Source organism: Mus musculus, chromosome 5 (assembly GCF_000001635.26).
Source record: "Mus musculus strain C57BL/6J chromosome 5, GRCm38.p6 C57BL/6J".
Classification (NCBI taxonomy): domain Eukaryota; kingdom Metazoa; phylum Chordata; class Mammalia; order Rodentia; family Muridae; genus Mus; species Mus musculus.
The window spans coordinates 84,086,007-84,098,814 of NC_000071.6; the positions used below are offsets into that span (position 1 = coordinate 84,086,007).

General features: G+C 34.3%; 1 protein-coding gene across 9 annotated transcripts in view; it reads right to left on the minus strand.

Annotated features, from left to right (window-relative positions):
* The window catches only part of Epha5 (Eph receptor A5), a 363,058-nt gene that overhangs the window by 31,246 nt on the left and 319,004 nt on the right, over positions 1 to 12,808 (minus strand). For all 9 annotated transcript variants that reach the window (XM_006534769.2, NM_007937.3, XM_006534775.3 and 6 more), the window contains one exon: positions 352 to 413. In XM_006534769.2, coding sequence (XP_006534832.1) covers positions 352 to 413 — 62 coding nt within the window. The remainder of the gene's footprint in view (positions 1 to 351; positions 414 to 12,808) is intronic.

Consider the following 12,808-nt stretch of genomic DNA (forward strand, 5'->3'; position numbering starts at 1 on the left):
TTTCTTATTTCTCTGTTTCCTCTCTTCATTTTCTTTTTTTTTAAACCTCCTTTCTTTTATTCTTTTCTTTACTTATCTCTACTTTCATTTTGTTTAAAATAATTATATACTTAAATAAAATTCCAGGAGTGTATAATTAGATTTGTACAAGTTTTCTGAAAAACAAACAAACAAACAAACAAACAAAAAAACCATACCATACAAATGCCCTTTACTTGTGGCATATAATGGTGTTGCCAAATTTGTTTTGAATCTATTTATAATTTTACCATTAAAGCTGCTCAATTTTAATTTCAATTCATGAAGAAAATAAATATGGAAAGAGGTAGCTACACGAAGGCCAACCCTTACCTTTAAAAACGTGTCTAAGGAGCCGTTCTCCATGTACTCTGTCACTATCATCACAGGTTTGCCTGGAAAGAAACACAGTGGAGCTAAGTGTGGTTAGAGTGGGCACACTCTTAGTTAAATATTTACATATTATTATTTCCATAAAATATGATTTGATTGTGTTTTTTCCCACACCTCCTTTCAACAGCTCCCAGATCCTGCCTCTACTCACAGCCTTATGTTCTTTCTCTCTCTTTCAGAAAACAACATGCCAGGCAGTGGTGGCCTTTAATCCCAGCACTTGGGAGACAGAAGCAGGCAAATGTCTGAGTTCAAGGCCAGCCTGGTCTATACAGTGAGTTCCAGGACAGCTAGGTCTACACAGAGAAATCAATACTTTCTCGCAAATCAAAAACCAATCCCCACTCCAAAAAAACAAAAAACAAAAAACAACAAACAAACAAACAAAAAACAAAAACAAAAACAAAAACCCACCACCACACTAAACATTAACAACAGAATTCCACAAAACTATTGTTTACAAGATATAAACCAGATAATTTAGCAGTCACTAAATGCTTATGTGCACAGATAACTACATACATTCATGTTACCACTATTGTTATAGTTAGTTGCATATATAGATATATATAGATATATAGATATATAGCTAGTTGCATATATATGTATATATGTATATATATATACACACACACACACACACATACACATACAAACGTGTGTGTGTGTATGTGTGTGTGTGTGTGAACTTGTATGTGAGAGCTCATGGATTCATGTGTGTGGTCTAGAATTAAAGAGAATATATATGTAACATGGTTACAACTCTTTCTCTTATTCACCTAAGGCAAGGATGCCCTAGTTTGGTTTCTGTTGCTGTGATAAAGGCTTGACCAGAAGCAACTTGGCAAAGAGTTCATTTGGCTTTGTACATCTTGGTCATAGTTCAACATAGAGAGAATTCATGTCAAGAACTCACTCAAGATAAGAGGCAGAGTCTATTGAGGAAAGGTGTTTAATGGCTTGCTCCCAGGCTATGTAGAGGCTTGCTTCTGTAGACAACTGTAGAGGACTGACACCTTTAACAGTTTGCTCTTTCACACCCATCAACAAGAAAAAAAATATACATACATATATATATATATATATATATATATATATATATATATATATATACATATATGCCTATACACTAAACCTGATTGTGACGTTTCCTCAGTCTAAATTCCTTCTCTCCAAGTAACTAGTCTTTATGTCAGGGTGAGAAAGAATTAAGCAGTACAAGAGTATTTCATTGAACCTGTAGCTTTATGTGAATGGGTTAGACTGATTGTCAAGGACCTCCTAGGATCTAAGTATTTCTACACCCCCAACACTGGGATAGCAAGCAAGCCATTGCTGTCCTATTTATGCGGATGCTGGGAATTTGAATTCATGTACTTATTCTTATATATCACACACTCGTACTCACAAAGGCATCTCCTCAGCTCCAAGACATGATTTTTTTAAATGTGATGATGGTTTAATCTATGGTAGTATTGAATCAAGGAGAAAACAGCATGAAGGGATAGAATTACATTTAAGAAAAGTACATACATTTGCCCAAATCAATACTGATTCATGTGTAAAAAGTTTAAGTGTTAATTCTACTTTAATTGAGATAATTATACAATATAGCAATAATACCCTCCAAAGTACCTAGAATATGCTTTTCTTTCCAACAATCCTAAATATAATCTGGTATAACTGTCCTATTTATGATCCATTCAATATAAACTCAGGAAATGTATTTTCTGACCTTTACACTTTTTCTAAGACTCCTTTCCTTTTTTTCTCCACTACCCATATCACGTTTATCAAGCCACTTTTCTCAATAGCCTGATATGCTGATCAAATTCTCTCAGGTATGTGAAGGTTGTTTTAGAAATGATCACTTTTGATTAAATAGACTCATCCCCTTTATACCTGGTTTTCAAAAGTAAACAGGGGTTTCTCCACACTGAATCTGAAAACAACCTGGTAATCTGTTAGCTTTTGTTGAGTCGAATGTTTAAATTTTGGTCTCAAGTATAGTCTCAGCTTAAAGAATTTCCAGAAAACAAAAATGCTTTGGGTTTGTCAATCAGAGTATTTCAGAGACTGGTGCATAGCCATAATCCTGGGGATCCACTCTCAGTGTGGGCTGTTCCCAAAGAAACAGACACAAATGAGGAAAGGGACTTTCTGAAAAAGGCTTAGATGTACATTTATATTGCTTAGGGCATCAGAACTCTAGATGTGATACTACCAGCTCCTTCTCCCCAATTAATGCTCAGGCATCTAGGGCAGACACTCATCTCTTGTTCTGAGACCTCTGATGGAAAGATCATTGTGCCACCAACTGTGAAGAGCTTTCAGCTTAAAAGTAGTACGTCATGGACCTCCTCAGGAGCCAAAAGCACATGAGTTAATTTTGTTTAAATATGCTGGTGATTTTATCTGACAATCTGGAGAAACCTATTAGCGTACTCACTATCATATGAGCTTGAACAAGTAAATCATCTTCTATGCCTGTTTTTCTTTTCAGTTGTTACAATGATGTTAATCATGGCATCTATCTCAGAAATGTGAGTTTCTCTCAAGTCTCTCTTCATCCAAGAACTTGGTGTAATTTTCACAGTTTAGAAATTTGCTATATGATTTAGTTGGTTTTTATTTTGTAAATTTGATAAACATTTTATCTCTGAGATAATATTCTTGTTAGATGCAGGTGGCCTCCCATAATAAATTCTATTTTTTCATCACAGAATTTTGAAGTCTTTTATTTACATAATATGCCTATATAAAACTGAGAATAAAAAATAAGAAAACCCTTTCTGTTTGATGAGAACATAACTAAAGCATTGCTATCACATTTGAAGTTCCATAATAATCTCAATTTTAATACATGACATTTTACTTTACAATGAAATTACTTTCAGTAAAAATAAGCATTAATTTAAACTATCTTGAGTTTAGAAGCGATCTCTGACAACAAAATTACTAACTTTTACATCCATTATTTGTATTTTATACATTGTATTACTAGAAGTGAGTTTACAAAACTATGAACAGCACTATTGTTGACAATATTCTCAAGATGAATCTTTTACTTTGGAACTGATGAGTTCAGGGCAGAGTTTGCATACTTAAACACAGCAGACTCTACAAAAGTGCAAAATTAGCTATAGAAAATCTGACAAAATAATATAGAAGAAAAGAATTCTTCATTTTTAATCGTTTAGGATGCATTGTTTAGAATCATAAGTTGGACAGTTTAATTTCTCACTCAGATGATTACATTCTTATGAAGTACATTAAAGGCAATTTTCTTTTAATGAAGTGTTATGGTGTATTATAAAGGCAGGAAAATTCTTTCTTCCTCTTTAAACCTTAATAATTCATTTCCTTTAAAAACTATACATGATATATTTCCAGAAGGTGTAATAAGTGGGGGCTAACATTCAAGATGGGCTTCATGATATGCCCAGGTAAATCATAAAAAGAATTAAAGTTGAAAAATGGATAAAACCTTGTTTTGTATGCTTACATCATGAAATATGAGGAGGAAATGACTATTGTTTTAAAATTAGATTTCCAAGTAATAATATTCAGAAATTATGAAACAAAAATTGATGATGGTTATGATGTGGGGAAAGATAAACTTTATCCACTGCTAGTAGGAATATAAACTGATAAAGCAACTATGGAAATCAGAATGGTATTTCTTCAAGTAACTAGTCATTGAATAACTAAATGAAAGAGTTCTACTATTCAATTTGATGGGCTCCTAGTCATAAAGAAACACTTTCACATATGTTTTTTGCTGTACCATTCATAATAGGAAAGAGAGACAGTCTAAATGTCTATTAAGAGATTGGTGGATAAATAACACATAGCATCAACAGTGATATTTCTTGCAACAGAAATGCAATGTAGCATTTGCAGAATTAATGGGTGGAAATATAAATAATTATTAAATGAAACAAAAACATGCCAGACTCAGAACTAGAAATCTGTATGATTTTCTCTTCTATATGGGAGTTAGATTTACAATAGTGTGTGATAAGGTGTGTGTGTGTGTGTGTGTAGACATAGGACAGATAGAAGAAAAGTGACCATGAAATGGGATGATTATAAAGGGTACTGGGAGAGGTGAAGAGGTGATTGTTCATAAGTGAGAGAGCAGGAATGTGAAAGAAAAGACAGTGGAATATCTTGACAAGATGACAGAAAAGGGGGCCAGTGAAGGAATGGGGGAGTCAGCAAGAGGAGGACGGCTGGTGAGAATCAGGTGAAGACAACAAATAAATATTTTCACTGGTCATGTCTGCATAACATGAAGAACTGTTAATAAATGCTTGTAGCTTCTGTTCCTAAATCAGAAGTACTTCTAATTTTAAATTTATTTAATGATAGTGGTAGTTCTTCTTAAAAGAAGTCAGGCAGATATTAAAATGAGAAAAAAAAAAACTTTGTTTGGGGCTCTCCAGGGTCTTATTCTGATTCCTCAGAGTCCATTTTTATATTAATGAATCTGTTTTCTTTCAAGAATTGAACACTCCTATGCTCCTCCAGGTTGACTGACAAACTGTATCGGCACTAACATCAGTGCTGTTTCTGACTTTATTCCTGTGAATAAATCTTGCGATGTAGGATGTGTCCCTTATATTTGAAATCAGTGTTTACCAGGATGAAGTTGAATTCTCACCAAAGGAAATATGTGGGAACATAGTCTAAACTTAGCTCATTATCACACAGTGTATTAGTATTTCTATAACTTGTATCTAATGCAAAGCTAAAAGGGTATGCACTTGCTAAAGGAAATTGCTGATGAAACTAGGAGTCCTGATTTTCTGGAATCAACCCAAGTTTCCAGAAATCTTCCTCAGTTAGGCTATTTCCTTTAAATCCACCTGATCCATCCCTTCCTTACAGAAATTACCCAGAGGATCTTGCAATTACAAACAGTTACAAGAATTGAATTCCCATGGACTTGTATGGATCACAGACTGTTTTAACTCACAACCATGAATAGACATCATAATGATGAAAGAACAACACTGTTCTATGTCCGCTCCTACCTTATTTATCCCATAACCTTATATTGGTGGTACTTTTTTGCTATATTTTCTTAAAGTAAATGGAATTTCTTCTCTCCTTGTTATTACTTTTTCTGCCTACCTTTGTGTGCTTTAGACTTACTAGTAATGGTTAAAATTAGAGGTAAGTAATGGACAAAATCATCCCTTAGCATTTGTTGAGAATTGTTCCAAGACTCCCATATAACCAAGTCTGCAGTTGCTTAAGTCCCTTGTAGAAAACTACATAGTATTTACAAATAGACTTTGAATTTAATATATTTTAGATAGCTTACCATAGATAATATAGTGTAAATGCTATGGGAAGAGTTTATTTTTTAAAGGATTGATTGTAAGGGAAATGCCTGTACTTGTTTAAAAGAGAAGCAATTTTGTTCCCCTAAGCAATTTCCATCTGCACCAGGTTGAAATCTTGGATATAAAACCTGCAGGAGGCCAACCTTGCTTACAACTGTTGAGCCATGGTCTATCGAGCAGAAATGGGACCATGCCTTAGAAAAAAAGTTTCTCATTTTGTGCAAATTTGTATCTTAAATTTCACCTCCAGTTGCCCAAATTTAGAAGAGAGAAATTGTATTGTAAAAAATTGGTCTATAATCAGAAACGCAACTAACAATGAAAAATACACAGTTAGAAAAAAGAAACTGATTCTTTTCAAACGAGACAGGTGGCTCATTTAAGTGATTTTTTTCCAACCACTATTATCTAATTTTAAAAGTCAGATTAATTAGGTATGATAGTGTAGGTTGAAATGTCAAAAGCAAAAATGTAATTTGAGATGTATGAGAGAGACACAAAATGAATTTCTAATTTCAATGATGATGGAAAAGCAATTAAAATGGATGTTTGCAAACAAGTACAAGATTCTTCTGTTGATAAGGATAAGACTCTTCAGGTTCCATTCGATTATTTTTTATGGTTGAGTTATTTTAATGCTAATTACATTTATTTTGGCTTATGTTTTGTCTCAGATGCTATCCAGCAAAAAAATGACATGGTAATAATTATCATGGCTTTCTCTAACCGTTGTAAATTCAATAAAAGTGTATAAATCATTTTTCATTATCCAGCTGGAAGAAGAGAAATGGTGTAGATCTGCCAATAATTTTGAAAGCATATTATCAAAAAATCCATATGAGAAGAGCTCATACAGCATATCCAGACAGGACGTTAATCACAGAGGATACTCTCTATTGCTTTGCGTTATTTCCTGGACACCTACCCCAGGCGATCTATGCAAAAGAGGCAGATGATTTGTGGAATTTGCTTTTATTATTGATGCCCATGAGCTAGCTATTATTTATTAATTTATTAAATGCTTAGCTCCGTGAGCAATTGTTGATAAAGCTTTGTAATCATGACATGACAATCAGTCCTTCTGAGACCAAATAAGGTTCAGAAAGACTGTTACTACTGTTAATGAGAGAAAGCATTTTAGAAAGTTGAGCTGGAGATATAAGGAATGTTCTATTTCTTTTCAAACTATGGTTTTATATTTCTTAATTACATATTTCTAGACCAAATTTTATATTATGCTCTAATATATGTTATTTTTTTGTGTGCTAATATAGACTTGTTAATCATGACTATTTCAAACAAACTATGTAAACATTGATGCCCTTTCCAGAGGAATTCAACTTCTCTTATTCTTCTTATATGTTTCTTTCACTGTCTCTCTTTGTCTCTGAGTCGGTCCCTGTGTATCGGTCTATCTGTATGTACCTCTCTCCCTCCATCCATATCCCACCATTCACCACACACACACACACACACACACACACACACACACACACACACACACACTTCAGGCAATCTATTACGATGTGAGTTTACATTTCACTTGTAAGAATTACTTAAGGTTCTTTAGGCTAAGAAGAATACATGTTAGAATGGAAATGTAGTTTGCTTTTATGAAGGGCTAGGAGAAGAAGGAAATAGGAATTACTACTCAGTAAGTTTTCATTTGTTCAGGCATGATTCCTGGAAGTTCAAGAAATGTTTGCACAGCATTTTGTTAGTGATAATGAGCTAAAGTTTGATTGTTTGTTTGTTTGTTTGTTTGTTTTTGGAGGGCAGATCTCATAGTACATGCTTTTCATTATATTACAAATTGAATTTGTTGTTTGTTTTTTATTTTATTTTGTTTTGAGAATATGCTTTTCATTATATTACAAATTGAATTTGTTGTTTGTTTTTTTATTTTATTTTGTTTTGAGAATAGGGTTGGGTATCATTTTGCATTTTAGCTCTACTAGAACTTGCTGTCTAGCATGCTGGCCTCAGATTTATGATTGCACTTGATTCAGTTTTGTGAATCTAGAATTCCTGACGACAGAAAATATCCTTGTATTCTGTGGGGTGTGTGTGTGTGTGTGTGTGTGTGTGTGTGTGTGTGTGTGTTAGCTAAAATCTACTATTCATCTTTAAGAAAGGTAGAATACTACTTTCCCCATTGTGCAATCTTACAATTCATATGCCAAAGTTATTTAAAGAAATCTCTGTGAACTCTCAGTGCAGTTCTTGCTTCTCACGTTGTGGACCATGATAAATAGCAGAGGCACAGCCTATAATCTTGTTAGAAATGGAAAATATGTGTCCCCAGTGAAGTCAATTGAAATAGATCCTGCAGTTGAACAATAACCCGAGAGGTAAGTTCAGTTCTGAGAAACATTAAACAAGGCTACATCACAAATCTGTAGTTAAACCTGGACTTACGTTACTTGTGTTAATACAACCTGATTTTATGAAGCCATTAGCTCATCAATAAACACTGACAGCACTTCAGACTATTAGGGAGCCTTTCATTTAGAGGTATCATATTTCAATCGAAAACAAATGTCATATGGATTATATTAGAAACACTTTCTAAGTGGCAAAGGACTAAATATACATCCATGTATATGGGTCCCTGTCTATGGCTGTATATCTACAGTTTCATTTTATTGTACCACAGGACTTGGGTTGTATTGCACTCTGTGTACTGACACTGACCAGTTTGAAAATAATTTAATTTTAACCTTAAGCGAAACCAAGGATAACATGGTTAGAGCCACTTAAGTATTGGTGATCACTGCCAACCAAAAAGTAAGGTAGTTTTCCCCTGATGGAAATAGATAATCCTTATTGAGAGAGAAAAGCAAACAGAGCAACAACAAAGCAGGCAGACAAACTACTGAGCTACCGAAAAGCTAGTTATAAAGATAGGTGTACATTTTAACTCTGTGGGGCGATTACTTGCTGTCTGTTAGAGTATTAAAAATCAGCTGTAAAGTTCCGTAATTTTAATTAGAGCAAGTATTAAATAACTAAAGCCCCATATGATTCATCTGAGGTGAAATGATAATATTTTAAAGATATAATTCAAAACTTTCTATTAAAGATTATTTAAGAGATTGTATTAGCATAAATGTTCTCAAAAATGGTCACTCTCAAGCTGTAACTATCTTGTATGTCTGTCTTGATGTTTCAGAAGTCAGATATTAATAAATTATGAAATGAGTTCAGTTCTTATTATAATTACTTTTACAGAAGGTATAGAATCTAAAATCTCAAATCCAGTAACATTGTTTTATAATGAAACTCCTGTGACTTAAAATCAGTCCTTTCTAACAACGATTTGTGATTTAGCTGTTATCTATTGTTACAAATTAATTTTTTTCCTAAATGACTGGAACTTAAGGGTATCTACTCTTATTTTTTAAATGTTATTCTGCATGTACTTCTTCAATGACTGCATCTACCCGAAAAGGACAAAAAAAGTACAATATCAAAGCTATGATGGGGCAGCATTCTGGCCAGGGATTCCACATCTGCCCTCCATTTCTTCCCCAGTGCTTGCTTATCTGCTACAGACCACCAGGCCTGGGTATATAAGTAGGTACTGGGAACTGAATTTAGATTCTCATTCTGACTGACAAGGCAAGTCTTCCTAACTGACCTATCTCCAGAAGAAAAGCAATGTGAAATGCATTCTTTTAATTAGTTGTACATTTTTACATAAATAGAATGTATTCATTCTTTCATATACTGGATAATGATATGATTTGGTAAGTAATGTATATTTAGAGGCCAAATAGGATATATAGTGTGCATTTTTTACACTATAGCAATCTAAACTATGGCATGCTTTTAGTTTTCAGCCTTTTGTACAAAGGTCACCTTCTGAGAACCAAACTTGAGCATCAGTGGATGCTACTTTCCCTGGCTTTTTTTCTGTAACATTTAACAGCCCATTTCTTGACTCTTTGAATATAAAAACAATTAAGCCCATTTGTGGATCATATTTATTTTTTTTTAAATTATCATCTTTCCCTAAGTATGTTCCTGATGTGTAGCTTAACTCCTAAGTTTATCATATATAGTACACAGGGCCAAATAAATTTAAGAACTTTCAAAACAAAGTTTATCCTTTATATATTCTAATGGTTTATCCTTCATGTGAGTTCTTAGAAGTGCTCAGTGTGTTTAGCCTTGTGATAGACACAAGGGTTTATAAATACAGCCGTTTGAAGTAGCTTGCTGTGTCTTAAAGGTGATAAAACCAGGTGCAAATGTAAATATAGCGCAACGTACAGTGAGAACAAGTGCCAAGAAAGGCTGGTGCCATTTATAGGACTGCCTCTGGATGTTCTATAAATGGCTCTTCCTTTCGTAATGTGCGAAATCTCTGTAAGGTTGGGCTTTGATTGGGAACATGCAAATGAAAACGTAAGAGCTCCTTTCCTTTGCAGCTTGCCCTCGTAGCGTGCATGGTGATCTAAACCTGGAGACTGTCTGTCACTCAGCTACTTCGCATCACGGAGTTCCAACCTGTAGCCAGGCAGATACTCAGATTTGAAGGAAGAGTGACGATAAATGGATAAATGTCTATAATCCTATGGAGAATATCACAGTGAATTAAAATTGGAGAGCAAAGGAAAGCGAAGCTACTGAATGAAGTAACAGGAAAGGGCAAAATAATTACTTAGAATTTTCGCAGAGAATGTATGTGAGCACGGGAATACAGCAGGTTTTCATCAAGTTAACTATGCATTGTAATTAGAGTGTTGTGTTTGCTTGTCGCTATTGAAACATAATAGAAAAGGAGTGTTTGATAAAGTCTGAGGGCAACAGATGAGCAGACAAAGCTTGGAGGCAGGACTTGGTGGGTGGGTAGGTAGGGTAGCGCTGTGATATAAGCAGGGGGAGGGGAGATAGTACAAGGGGTTTGCAGAGGGTAAACCACCCAGAAAGGGGATAACATTTGAAATGTAAATAAATAAAATATCAAATATAAATATTTTTAGTAAGTTAAAACATGTCATGAAGGAAAATAAAAGGGCTGGAGAGATAGCTCTGTGGTTAAGAGCACTGACTGCTTTACCAGAGGTCCTGAGTTCAATTCCCAGCAACCACATGGTGGCTCACAACCATCTCTAATGGAGAATTGATGCCCTTTTGGTGTGTCTGAAGACAGCTACGTGTAGTCACAAATAAGAAAGAAAGAAAGAAAGAAAGAAAGAAAGAAAGAAAGAAAGAAAGAAAGAAAGAAAGAGTAAAAAAAGAAAAAAATCTTGAAGTCTGTTGTAATGACAATAATTAAAATAGAAATGAGGGTCCATAAATGATCTAAGACCCTCTTGCTCAAGTAAACACATTGCTCAGACATAGGGCTTGAAGGAATAATTTTGGATTTGACCAGAAATCCTTTTCCTTAGATTCCCTCTATTTGAATTGAAAGGATCCATGCAGGATGTGGAGAGGAAGATAAGCAAGCCTAAATCCTCTCTAACTCCAACCAAAGACAAGCACAATGGCCAGCAATGCAAGATATTCCAATGTGTGAAATAGTGGCACTTATATCTGGGGTGGGGGGTAGGCTAAACAAATGCCATGAAATTGAGGTTCATGCCACTTCCTAAGGAATGAATTATACCTGGAAATATAAATTTAGTCAGTTACTGTGGTGAGGCCAAGGACCGTTGAAGAGAACCTACTCTCACCACTTTCTTAAGCCAGTATAATTTCTAACTATATTCTAAGTATTTGTCCTTATATGCGCAGTTAAGTGTTACTTTCAGCCTTAATTAATGAAACTTCTATTTTCAGTGGAGAATTAATATTAAGAATTCAGAATGGCTAGATTTGCAGATATAGAAAGAGCTGATTGGTGACAACTAGCGCCCATGTAATGTATTCATATCTCAACCTTTTCATATAAGATTCAGGGAGCATCATGGAGGAGGGAACAAAAAGTCTTTATAAGAGACCTAGGACTAAGGACATGTGCTATGAGATTGTCTCTGCCAAGAAAAGGAAAACCAGGTAAATAAGTGAGACATGAAGAGTGGGAAGTGGATGTGTCTGGATTGATGCATTGTGTGAAACTCTCAAAAAATCATATTTAAAAAAAATGAATACTCCTTAGGAAATGAATAAATCATGAGAGATCATAATGATAAATGTTTCTACTCCATCCACATTTTTAGAATAATTTAGTGATTAGTTGTCAATTAATCTGACTATCTCATCTTCCTGGAAACTGGAAGGTAATTCAATTACTACTTTAAAGTTATTCTGATATTTGGTTAAATTTTTTCCATTTCATAATAGAAGTAAACTTATTTCTAGATTATTTTAACTAACAAATAAAACTATACAGTGTTTCATCTCAATAGAAACTTCTGCGCCTTCCTTGAGACTATGGAATTTTCCACCAATAGGAAAATTGTGCATAGGATATGCTTATGAGCATAAACCAAAACACACGTGGCTCTGTGCATGAAGGCCATATCATATGCCAACTTCAGGTAGAATATTATATATGATATATATATATATATATATATATCATATAAATATGGTGGAGTTTTTAGGGTCACTTATATATACTATCATATCATCCTCAAAAAGTGATATTTTGACTTCTTCCTTTCCAACTTGTAGCACCTTGATCTCCTTTTGTTGTCGAATTGCTTTGGCTAGAACTTCAATTACTATATTGAATAGGTAGGGAGAAAGTGGGCAGCCTTGTCTAGTCCCTGATTTTAGTGAGATTGCTTTGAGTTTCTCTCCATTTAGTTTGATGTTGGCTACTGGTTTTATTATGTTTAGGTATGGGCCTTGAATTCCTGATTTTTGCAAGACTTTTATTGCGAATGGGTGTTGGATTTTGTAAAATGCGTTCTCAGCATCTAATGAGATGATCATGTTTTTTGTTTTTTGTTTTTTGATTTTTGCCTTTGAGTTTGTTTATATAGTGAATTATGTTGATGGATTTTCCTATATTTAACCATCCCTGCATCCCTGGGATGAAGCCTACTTGGTCATGATGGATGATCATTTTGATGTGTTCTTGGATT